Source organism: Euprymna scolopes, chromosome 36 (assembly GCF_053919585.1).
Source record: "Euprymna scolopes isolate OS-2025 chromosome 36, ASM5391958v1, whole genome shotgun sequence".
Lineage (NCBI taxonomy): Eukaryota > Metazoa > Mollusca > Cephalopoda > Sepiida > Sepiolidae > Euprymna > Euprymna scolopes.
Window position 1 is genome coordinate 94,810,127 of NC_136517.1, and position 12,805 is coordinate 94,822,931.

A 12,805-nucleotide genomic window follows, 5' to 3' on the forward strand; every position below is an offset into this window, starting at 1 on the left:
ATCAAAACATCAAAAAAAAACACAAAAAAACTAACGTAAGGCAAACAAACGATGAAAACAGAAAGACGAACACGCGAAAAATGTCTTAAATAAGCCTGTTTCGATAATAAAATTTAAAAAATCGGTGGGTACCCAGGTGTTTTTGGGTGTGTGGTTGGGGGTGGATAAGCGAAGTAAAAAAAACAAACAGAAAAACGATCGTTACGTGAAAAATGGCTTAAATAACACTGGTTCAATATTTAAATTTAAAAAATCGAAAAAAAAAAGAAGACATCTCACACCACGATTCGAACCCAAAACGTTTAGATAATGAACCAACGCACTAATCAACTGACCTAACGCGACGTACATGAAATTTAGTCAGTTCTTCAAGTATTTAAAGTAAATCAGGTCATGACGTCATTTAACGCATGCGTAGAACTGGTAGTCGTCACGAGAAGACGGTTTTTGTTGACCCCCCTTGTCGAAAATTGTTGATTTCGGGGTGAAAAAATTAACGTTTTTGGCCAATTTTTCGATATTTTTCGAGCAAAGAATGGCGCTTCAATATGATACCGAGTTTGTGAATTTTTGTTCTGTCTGTCGAAAGTTTTTAGCAGACACACATACACATTTTCGCTTAAAAGAAGCAAATAAAAAAAAAAAATTGTTAGTAGGAAGGCAACTTTGAACTTGTGACATGAAGGCGGAAAACCTGACATCTTACCGATTTAACAGCGTCAATCAAAAGCTGTTGACTCACTGATAATTAGGTCAGGGGTCGGCGAAGAAATGAAAGTGCCTGGGGCCAGTTAAGTTTTCAGCTTTCTCTCGTGGTATTTATTTTCTTCACCACAAGGTCGTTCCCAGCTCCCAGGTGTCCAAATGAACAGCAATTGTCTGATATGAGGGATTTTCTACACAGTGATCAAAGCTAATTGTTTTCTGGACGTCCCCAGCATGAAGCCGGAAAACTGCCTTCGCTTTTGTTGGTTTTGCTTTTTTTATACGAAAAAACACAAACAAACATGCGAGAAGGCAGAATAGCGTGAATTTTATAAAATAAAAGTCACTCAAATAAAAGATAGAGGCGACTCCCTTTCGTAAATTGTAGACATTATAATCTAGGGAGTATATAAAAAGTTGTAAGACGTGGAAAAAAGGACAAAGAATGAGACGTGGAGATTGAATTAGTTGAGCTGGTTTTCAGAGCTGACAAGAGAAGTTAGGTTTCTCCGGATGACCGGAAGGTGGGTCGAAACTGGAGACGTGAATAAAAAATATAGCAGTGTAAGCAGCGATGATTTCAGTGTTGTTTTTTTGGGGGTTTTTTCGGAGAAGTTGAAGATCTTTATTCCAAGTCCGATGGTCCAAACAGGTGAACCAAGAATCGCCTATGGGACGAGAAGGTATTGTTCCTTTCAATGTTTTAAAATCTGTATATGTCTTGTGAACAGTTCTTTTAAATGTTATACACACGTTAACATAACCATTAGACGATTAATATACAAATATATATAGCTCCCCTCTTTGGTAGAGCACTCTCGTAAATTATCTTACTCGCTACTTAATTTAGCTGAAATAATGCGAAGCTCGCGATTTGTTTACAAACAAACGTTTGAGCCCTCTACGAGTAGCGGACGGATGTTTATTTAAATAATCGTTCGGACAGGTTAATTTCGGCCACCGATTCCGTAGTCAAGGGGTAGAACTGCCGACTGTCATCACGACGGTTCTAGGTTCGATCCTCGGCTTGGGAGAGGTGTTAGTCTAGCGGCACTGATGAGTTGTGAAACAACGAAACAGGTCTGTATGTCGATGACTAAAATATATTTTACAAATATATATAGTTATGTATACACACAAACACAAATATATCTACCGACGTTTCAAAGCTTTATATATAACAGCCTGGCCAGTACCAGATAAGTGACCACTTGGGAATACTGAACGTGGTATAGGATGGCGGGATGGAAATACTTCCATTGTTAGTAAGTTGCTCCCCTCTTCTTCAGTGTAGAGAAAGTCATATATATATATAAGGATGGAATACTGCTGCCATATCTGAGCAGGAGCTTCTAAAAACAGCCTATCCTGCCTTGACAGAGTACAAAATAGACTTTGTGGCTTAGTGGAGGATGCCCTTTTTTTCTTCCCTGCAACCTCTCTCTCACAGAAGAGACGTTGCGAGCCTATCTTTGTTTTATCGTTATTTCTATGGCAGGTGCTCGTCTGAACTCCAATCTCTGGTCCCTCCCTCGCCAATCTTTTACAAAAAACACCCGTCTAGCCGAATCCACTGTGAAAAACTTTCCCCACTCTTTATCTATGCCTAAATCAAAACGTAGATTCCATGAACAAAGCTTCTTTCTTAGAACTGCACGCCTGTGGAACTCTGTTACGTCTGCCTGCTTCCCTCCTGACTACAACTTGGATGTCCTCAAGTCCAACGTAAACAAATTCCTGATGAACCGCCCCCTTAAGTAGACACTTTAAATATCCACACTAGCGTATTGTACTTACAATAACCCTTATCCCTGAGTGGCTTCCAGGCCTTGATAAGTGGTGACCACCTTGTAAAAAAAAAAAAAAAAAAAAAAAAAAATATGTGTGCGTGTGTATGTATCAGAATCCTGAGATGAATAGGAATACAGATTAATTAATCGTCTGGTATTGAGTCTTACAGAATATTTTTTCGATGTAATATTATATAAGACAATGCCAGCCAAAAAGAGACCCTTGGGCAAGATAAAATACCCATTTAGCTCCTGATCAGAGTATGTTAAATTAGCTTGAATTAGTCAGCTCTTGGTTTGGTTTAGTTGTTTTGTTTTAAGGCATATCAACCCTTTTCATGTTATTTAATGCTGAATCAAGTTATTTTGGAAATAGTACTCATGTTATTTTGTAGAAGTTTTCATTCTTCAAACTTTTTGTATTTTCAATCATTGGTTTGGTTTGGTTTATAATGGATTTTATCGTTTTTATTCCCTTCCCTGCAGAACATGAATGAGTTTTGCAATTGGAGATGGAAAAGGTTTACAGTAGTAATGTTTGGTACATTTTAAGCTAGGAAACCAGTTAGGAAGTGGGGGAGATAGAAAGAGAAAGAGGAATTGGGAAGTAGGGAAAGGGGGAAAAGGTGTGTTGTTGTTTTTGCAGAACATAATTAAGTTTTGCAAAAGGAAGTAGAAAAACAAAAAGCATCAAATGTTAGGTGTATTTCATCTCAGGGTTGGTTGGTTGTTTTTGTTTCACGGCATATCAACCCTTTTCGGGTTATTTAATGCCGAATCCAAAAATTTTGAAGAAAAATTTTTTAATAGAATATATTTGTTGTTTTCAAGTCGGTTTCTATTTAACCCATAGTTGGAACCCTAACAGGTACTACCACTCCGGGTCAGAGTGGACCTGGGAGCAATGGTAATTAAAAGGTGGCTCTACACTCCCCAAAGCCCGCAAGCTGGGGCCTCACCACTGGGTATAGTTTAGGGTCATATCCAGGACCTCATATCAGGAAGCCAATATCTTCAGACAGCCTGATCTGGTAGCACCAACAACTCTCGCTAAGCAAATGATACTGATTGAGATACAATGGTCAAGACTAGCACACTCCTTATAGCAAGTAATTGCAACTTATTATAGATACTATACTGTAAAAAACATCATGGCAAAATGATTCGAATGCAGAGGGGGGACTGATGAGTCATGATCATCGATGTTTACGAAAAACACGCCTGATATACGTTGTTTTGTGTTTGCATGTACATATGAACTAGAAGCATTTAATATAAGTTTTGCATGTTATTTAAGAGCAGCAGAAAAGGAAATGTGTTTCCTCTGTTAGTTTCGTAAATTAGTGAAATTGTAATGCTTTTCTTTTATGGAGGTGATAAATAAAGAATATAAAAAAAATGTAAAAAAAAAAAGTTAAAGTAAAAAAAAAAAAAAATCGAACACTACGTTCATGCATATTAAAAACTGTTTAAAACAAAATGGGCTGATTATATGCCAGCATCAAATTTATTGTATAACTAGCGGGGGTACCCGGCGTTGCCCGAGTGTTTGTTTCCGGGACGGGGGGGGGGGATTTTAAAAAAATGTTATGGTAGGTAAGTAGGAAGGATCAAACTCGGAGTCATGAGTAAAAGTAGGAAAATAAAGTGTGAAAAAAAAAAAAAAAAAAGCATCTGCAACGTTAACAGTTCGGCCACCAAGAAAAGTCCATTCCAGTTGTTTAGGAAAAAAAAAAAAAAAAAAAAACGACTACGGTAGGTCGGCGCGAACGTGAAAATATAATGTGAATTGTCCAGCACGCTAACCACTACGCCACAGAGCACTGCAGCTTAGTTTAGTGATTTTAAATAACTTCACATGAAAGAACTACGAAGCCAAACCGGTGTTCTCTTCTCAACTGTTCCTTGTGAACGATCCCCAAACCGTGTTAAGTGGTGGCAGGGGGAGGAGGAATTTATTAGAGAGAAAATATTTTACCACTTCCATTAATCTTAACCGATTTTGGCCGTGACTTCTCAGCAGAAAAAGTATAGAAATCTAAGATTATCGAGGAATTTGAGAAATAATAAGCCTATAACACACCTCAGATATTGTTCTGCCGTTTGTGCATATTATATTTGCATGAAATATCTTAATTTTTAATCCTATTAAGGTCAAAATCAGACGGGAAAAAATGAGTTCATTTTATTTATATAGAGAAGAGATAAGAATTCCTCATACCACCTGTTATAAAGGGAAATAACCGAAAAGCAAAGAGTTATCTCCCCTGGATCGGAAGGGTGGGGGGAAAGACTTTTTAAGATGGCTGACACAGCATTTCACATAATCTGTTGCTCTAAAGTTTTACTATTTTTCTGTTTAAATAAATAATTTGGTGCCAAAGCGATGTCTTCCTATAATTCCCATATTTAACAACCAGTTATATTCCGTGATGACATAACACCACCATAACCACAAAAGAATGATTAAATGTTAATTAGAAAAAGTTAAAAAGTTCACACCATTACTTCTGGAGTCTTTCCGTACGGGAGAAATCCTTCTAGACTAAATTTTGTTAAAGATGGGATATGGATCGGGAGCAATTTTCGTTTACATGTGAACTGGAAGCATTTAATATAAGTTATGTATGTTACTTTAGGTAAGTAGCAAAGAATATGTATTTCCTGTGTTAGTTTCGTAAATTAGTGAAATTGTAATTTGTTTTATGAAATGCTAAGTGAATTAAGAATGCACAAGAAATTGTAGAAAAAGTTAATAAAACAAAAATCAAAAGGTACAATTGTTAAAAGTAAGAATACCCACTCTCTATGAGCACTCTCCGTATAGCAAGTAATTGCAACTTATTATAAATACTACACTGCTAGAAACACCATGGTTGGTTGGTTGTTTTTGTTTTACGGCATATCAACCCTTTTCAGGTTATTTAATGCCGAATCCAGTGATTTTGAAGAACAATTTTTTAATAGAGTATATTTGTTTTGTTTTTTTAAAGTCAATTTCTATTTAACCCATAGTTGGAACCCTAACAGGTACTACCACTCCGGATCAGAGTGGACCTGGGAGCAATGGCAGTTAAAGGGTGGCTCCACACTCCCCAAAGCTTGCAAGCAGGGGTATCACCATCGGATATAGTTTAAGGTCACATCCAGGACCAAACACCATAGTGAAATGGTCTGAATGCAGAGGGGACTGAGGAGTCATGATCCTCGACGTTTGCAAAAACAGATCCGATACAGGATTGGTTGGTTGGTTGTTTTTGTTTTACGGCATATCAACTCTTTTTAGGTCATTTAATGACGAATCCAGTGATTGTGAAGAAAAGGTTTTTAATAGAATATGTATATATTTTTTTCCAGTCAGTTTCTATTTAACCCATAGTTGGGACCCTAACAGGTACTACCACTCCGGATCAGAGAGGACCTGGGAGCAATGGCAATTAAGGGGTAACTCCACACTCCCCAAAGCCCGCAAGCTGGGATATAGTTTAAGGTCATATCCAGGACCCCGATACAGGAAGAAGAATACATAATGTCATTTTTATATCGAGTCATCCATTTCGATAATCTAGTCCTACCCAAGTTCCGCCATAACCAATTTTGTCTAATCATCTACTTAACACTTAACCCTTATCCTTGAGTAGCCTTGAAGTGGTTTTGGTTTAGGACAACAAAATTAAAGAAATAAAAAAAAAAAGAAAAAAAAGGAATTCGTCTTTGCAAGCCAACAACCGCCGGGTTCAAGATCACCACTGTCACCAACCTTCGTCTCTTTACCTCTCCCCGACCTAACCTGTCAACTCCTTTTATACATGTCTCCTACATGATTTCATGTGATTTTGCCTGACTTCTACCGGAGCACAACTTTTAAAACTATGGCTGCCATCTTGATTTCTCTCTCTTTCGCCCAACCTCGCCCGACACACACGCGGTAAGACTTCTGTTCGTTTGATCTGTTTCCCTCCCCTCCTTTTTTTTTTTTCCTCTGCTAACTTTAAACAACAAGCCTTCTGGCCTTGCTAAGTGGTTACACTTCAAATAAAAAAACATATAGACTAATAGGCCGCCAAGCCTTAACCGATCATATGTTCAAATATGTTATTTTAATTTATGAAGATTTTTAATTATTACTAGCAGAATCAATTTCTCGGCGTCGCCCAAGGTGATATAACAGGATGCTAACTAACTGAATTGCTATTTTTTTTTTTTTTTTTTTTTTGCACGTATGTATACGGCCCTCAATATGAAATTTACCTGGAATGTTGAAATCCAATTACAAGAGACCAAACTAGACCTATTCTTCCTTACTGAAACTGGCATTGGACCGACTATTTGCCTAAATGAGTTCATAATTAAAGGATATTCTAATTTAGCATCCGAATCTGACCCCAAGATTGACGTAGGCAAAGAACATGTGCCTACATTAGAAATGACGTACCATGTGATAGGGTCATCTCCAGAGAAGATCCTAAATTACCCTATATGCGCTTTCGGATCGCACTTGCTCACACCATTGCGTTTATTTTCGCACTATCATCCCCTTAACAGTGGAGTTATTATCTTTAAGAGCACATCGGAGAAAATTTACCACATTCTATCTCCTCATCCTTCAGCTAACATTCACGTCTGTGGATACTTCAATGTTCAGAATGTGGAATGGTTAGCCCACTCAAATAAGACAGATGATGAGGGGAAGTTCTGTCACGATTTCTCCATTGCTTATGACCTAGCCCAGATTGTCCACGAACCCAGCCATGTGCCCGACACTAATGGTCAGTACACAAGTTGCCCTGAGCTATGTTCATCTTACATTCTGTCCCCACTAGGATCTTCTGACCACTCAGTTGTCTCAGTTAAGATAAAAACAAAATGTGATAAATCCTCCGACATATCTCTTACAGTATATCGATACTCTATGGCTGACTGGGATAGTTTCCGTACATTTATATCAGATCTATCTCTGTGTTCCATGTTTAAAAAGAACTTGTCCTCCATAGTATCAGATCTGATGGAATGGTTAATTGTAGGTATAAACCGCTTCATACCCTCCAAAAAATTCCAGCAAAAACCTAACAGCCAGCCACGGTTCCCTCCAGAATGTGCAGCTGCCATTGCGCACAGAAATCATTATTTGAACAGTCACCATGCTTCTTATAATGTGGTCGTTATGTTTTAACGCCCGATGTTATGTACGAAAGCCTTGCATAGAAACAAAGAAAATAAATTTGACGAGTGTTTTTTTTTCACCACACACCAAGCCACCTGACATGTATTTTCCAAGCCAGTGACAATATGGTTAATTAGTTGCTTAGTCTGCAGCTGTAACCAGCTGTTATGTGTCTAAGTCGTTCCATTGTATGCGGCTGTCTGAAAATCTTGTTAAAAGTTTGGATTGTATCTTGTTTAAAAGTTCCTGTCGTGCCGCTATGTGGTTAAAAAAAAAACAACTTTACCATGTTGATATGTGGTTAAAAAACAAAAAACTTTACCATGTTGATATGTGGTTAAAAAACAAAAAACTTTACCATGTTGATATGTGGTTAAAAAACAAAAAACTTTACCATGTTGATATGTGGTTAAAAAACAAAAAACTTTACCATGTTGATATGTGGTTAAAAAAAACAAAAAACTTTACCATGTTGATATGTGGTTAAAAAAAACAAAAAACTTTACCATGTTGATATGTGGTTAAAAAAAACAAAAAACTTTACCATGTTGATATGTGGTTAAAAAAAAACTTTACCATGTTGATATGTGGTTGAAAAAAAAAAAAACTTTACCATGTTAATATGTGGTTCAAAAGTCTTGATGCCACATGTTTTAAAATCATTTTGTTTTCTCTTTCTTTCTTTCTTTCTCTTCCGATCCTGATGTCATTTTATTCAAACTCAACCAGCGCTTCAAAGGAACAAAAATCTTAACGTAAATTCCGCGTGGCCAATGCATCGTTCCTAGATTTAAAAAACTACCGTAAAAATAACAAACGGACTTCTATTTTCTGATTCTATGCTCCAACAACAACATGGCAAAAAAAATAAAAAAGAAAGAAATACTGAAGATGAAGTTTTACTTCGAAATATATTTATGAATTTCAATATGAATTTCAATATAAATTTCAATATAAATTTCAATATGAATTTCAATATGAATTTCAATATGAATTTCAATATAAATTTCAATATGAATTTCAATATGAATTTCAATATAAATTTCAATATAAATTTCAATATAAATTTCAATATGAATTTCAATATGAATTTCAATATAAATTTCAATATAAATTTCAATATAAATTTCAATATGAATTTCAATATAAATTTCAATATAAATTTCAATATAAATTTCAATATAAATTTCAATATAAATTTCAATATAAATTTCAATATAAATTTCAATATGAATTTCAATATGAATTTCAATATAAATTTCAATATGAATTTCAATATGAATTTCAATATAAATTTCAATATAAATTTCAATATAAATTTCAATATAAATTTCAATATGAATTTCAATATAAATTTCAATATGAATTTCAATATAAATTTCAATATGAATTTCAATATGAATTTCAATATGAATTTCAATATGAATTTCAATATGAATTTCAATATGAATTTCAATATAAATTTCAATATGAATTTCAATATGAATTTCAATATAAATTTCAATATAAATTTCAATATAAATTTCAATATGAATTTCAATATAAATTTCAATATAAATTTCAATATAAATTTCAATATAAATTTCAAACGAAATAAATGTGTTTAGTTTGTAAAAATGCGTTGTTTTGGCTTCAAACGTATATATTTTGTAGCAGTTAACTATAAGTGGATCAATGCCCAGTGCCAAAGTGATTCGGACGCACTGAACAATCGTTTGGCAGGGCGCATTGATTTGAGCTGTCCCCTGAAGAACTATTTTTAGCCCTTTGGGATCTCAGCTGCGATCGACAGAGGGACGCCAGCAAGCAACCTATACAGACCTCTCTCATTCACTCCTCCCACTGCTACTTGTTGATGACAGCAGTCTGATGGCAGACGACACCTTAAAACAGACACTTATACTTGCTTTCTTTCTTTCCAGTCGGAGATACAATCTCGCCTTTTTTTTTTTTTTTTTAAATAAACCCTTTGTTGTTGTTTTGTTAAAAGCAATGTCGTTTGGCCTTGTGTTTATTTAAATAATTATTAGGAGAGAAATGCACAACATTTCCCTCCTATAATTTTATTTTATTCAAACTCAACCAGCGCTTCAAAGGAAAAAAATCTTAACCTTCATATATATATATATATATATATATATATATATACTTCAGAATAGTTTTTATTTAAAAATCAGTTGTTATGGAAACGTGAGATTGTAAGGTTTACAAAATATAACTGGCATTAATATTCTATAAGTTATCCCATCTAAACTTGATATGCAAGATAGAGCAAATAAATTAAATTGTAATTCAATGAATTTCAAAAAACTCATTGAAATGAATTTCATATCAAAGAATTTTTATTATTCTAAGCAAGACAAAGAATGCTTTAGAAAATGAAACTCCTTAACCTATAGGGTTTCCATGTCTACCATCTCATCAGAGGATATTTGCTAAATATTTGCTAATATTTTCTCTCCTCTGATGAGATGGTAGACATCGAAAAGGTTAAGGAGATTAATTTTCTAAAGCATTCTTTGTCTTGCTTAGAATAATAAAAATTCTTTGATATGAAATTCATTTCAATGAGAGTTTTTTGAAATTCATTGAATTACAATTATATATATATATATATATATATATATATATATACTCGGGTTTTTTTATTCAAAAGTAATGGACTAATGAATTCAACGAGGTTGTTAGATAGTGCTCAATAAAAAGAGCTGATAATACTTGTTTATTGTTATATAAACATGGTCACATCCCGCTGCTACAAATAGCCACTTGTTTCAATCAAACAACAGATATCATCAGGCAGCGACTTGACTATTCAAAAGTTCAATGAATAACCCATTCATTGAACTTTTGAATAGTCAAGTCGCTGCCTGATGATATCTGTTGTTTGATTGAAACAAGTGGCTATTTGTAGTAGCGGGATGTGACCATGTTTATATAACAATAAACAAGTATATATATATATATATATATATATATATATATATATTCATTTACTTCTATGACATCACACGTGCATCACTGGTTTATCATTTGCTTTGTTACATACCTTTGAACTCTCATCTCTTTGTTCCATTATCAGCGAAATTTATTTAGGTTACAATAAAAAGATAAAAGTTTTATCAATTACTAGCAGGGGGGGGGTGCCCAGGCGCAAGATGTGCTTAAATATGATATTTTAATTTGTCCGGATTGTGTATATATTATTATACAGTCGTGATTTCAAAAATAAAAAAAAAATATATATATTTGGGCGCCATGAGCTAAAATCGAAACCGAAATCAAAACTGTTGCATTCAAAGCTGGTGACGTTACCACTGTACCAACATGACACATATGAACTGATTAAAAATTAAAAATAAACCAAGATGAATGTACAAAATTTATGATTTTTTTTTCAATTTTGACTCCTTAAAAACTATTTTAACTGGCTTAAGACCCATAAAAGAACGGCCCGTAAAAAATCCAATCATTTAGGGCCTCTAGCGCTGCTCTGCGACTTTTAGTTTTGGAGGAGATAGAGTTTGAAAATATAGAGACAGACAGACAGACATATAGACGTTTATATATTAGATTAGTAATAATATCTAGTATTAAACAATGAAGAAAAACTTTTATATTTATTAAAAAGTGGTTGAAGGGTGAAGGGCGATACTCCAAGGCGAGCAGGCAACAGTCTGGGTTAAAAAAATAAAATACTCTATAAGCGACCCGCCCAACAAGGTCTGGTAACAACTAGTATCAAAATGTTTGCAGGAACAAACTTCAAATGGTCGATCGCCTGGTTTGATTGCCACAATAACACCTTAAGAGAAGACTTCTTGACCTTCGGGCCAAGATCAAAGTGTCATTTTTTATAGAATTTTATACTTACAAATTTATTTTATTGCTCATAAAAAACACACACACATACATACACGATATGATTTGGGAATCTTCGATAGGATGACTCCCAGTGTGCTTGAGGTATTGTGGTGAATGAGAAGTTTAGCTAAGATCAAGCATAAACTAGCAAGGTACAGGGACAAGAATGACCATAGACGTCCCCTCCCCAATTTTGGAGTGGTCTTGAGCCTTATTTTTTTGTTTATTACTGTTTTGTTTGTAAACTTTCCGAGTTAATAAAAAAAATATATAACTCAAAGTGTAGTATCTGTTCTTCAGATGCTACAGTGCTACTACTGCTACACTTCAATTTCTTGTTCTCTGTTAGGGAGGAGAAATCCTTTACGACTGAGACAATTTTTATTTTTGTTTCTTTTCTCCACGTTAAAAAACGACCCGGTTGTCTGACTCTGCCCTCGTGGGGAGGCAAACTAAATAGGAACAAAATCGAATGAAAGAACCTGTTTTTCTAGGTTTGAAACTACCTCTTATCATCCTCCTACCCCTTTGACCATCTGCCATGTTTAACTCATGTTGGTTCTTTTATCCCTCGATGGTTGGACTCACCCAACATAAGCAGCAGCACTCCTTTATTTATTTATTTTTACAAATAAACATCGAAAATACAGAATAATTAAAAACGGCGCTTTTCTAATCATTGTTATTGGTTCATGGGAGATAACTCTATTTTTCTTAAAATTTCTCAAAGTTAATTAAAAAAACAAAAAAAAAACAAAAAAAAACAAAAAAAAAACAAAAAAAAAAAAAACAAAAAAAAAGCTACAGGTTCCTACATATATCCGGATTACATTGTAAAATAACACAGTCTCTTATTTGGGATCAGAGAAAATCTCCCTTACATTTGTTTTTCTTATATTTGGTTTACACTGTAGTAAAAAACACACACACACACACACACACACACACACACACCACACACACACACACGAGAATTCTTCTGAAATTAGCGTCACTTTTTCCTTTTTATTCTGTTGGATATTGTAAAAGATTGCCGCTTTTCTTTCCAGAACTTATCAAATAACTAGATCGATAGGCCTGCCTGATCTGCCGTAAAAAAAATCCCTGCTCAAATCTCTGTGCTTCTACAGAATTTGAACCGAACTATTTTTTTAATTTTCTAATCGACTATAAACAAACAAACAAAAAAAAAATGCGGTTCGAGTGGACTTATTGATCCGTGCTGAAATAACGTTATTATTTAGAAAGCCATTCTACTATGGGGAAGGGAGCGTGTTTTGTA

At 34.6% G+C, this 12,805-nt stretch overlaps 1 protein-coding gene across 6 annotated transcripts in view; it reads right to left on the bottom strand.

Annotated features, from left to right (window-relative positions):
* The window catches only part of LOC145260687 (3-oxo-5-alpha-steroid 4-dehydrogenase 1-like), a 53,595-nt gene that overhangs the window by 32,677 nt on the left and 8,113 nt on the right, over window positions 1-12,805 (bottom strand). The window contains exon 2 of one of the 6 annotated variants that reach the window (XM_080119076.1): window positions 8,273-8,390. The exons of the other annotated variants lie outside the window; for them this stretch is intronic. Coding sequence (XP_079975202.1) covers window positions 8,273-8,322 — 50 coding nt within the window. The 5' untranslated portion in view covers window positions 8,323-8,390. The remainder of the gene's footprint in view (window positions 1-8,272; window positions 8,391-12,805) is intronic. 6 annotated transcript variants of the gene reach the window in all.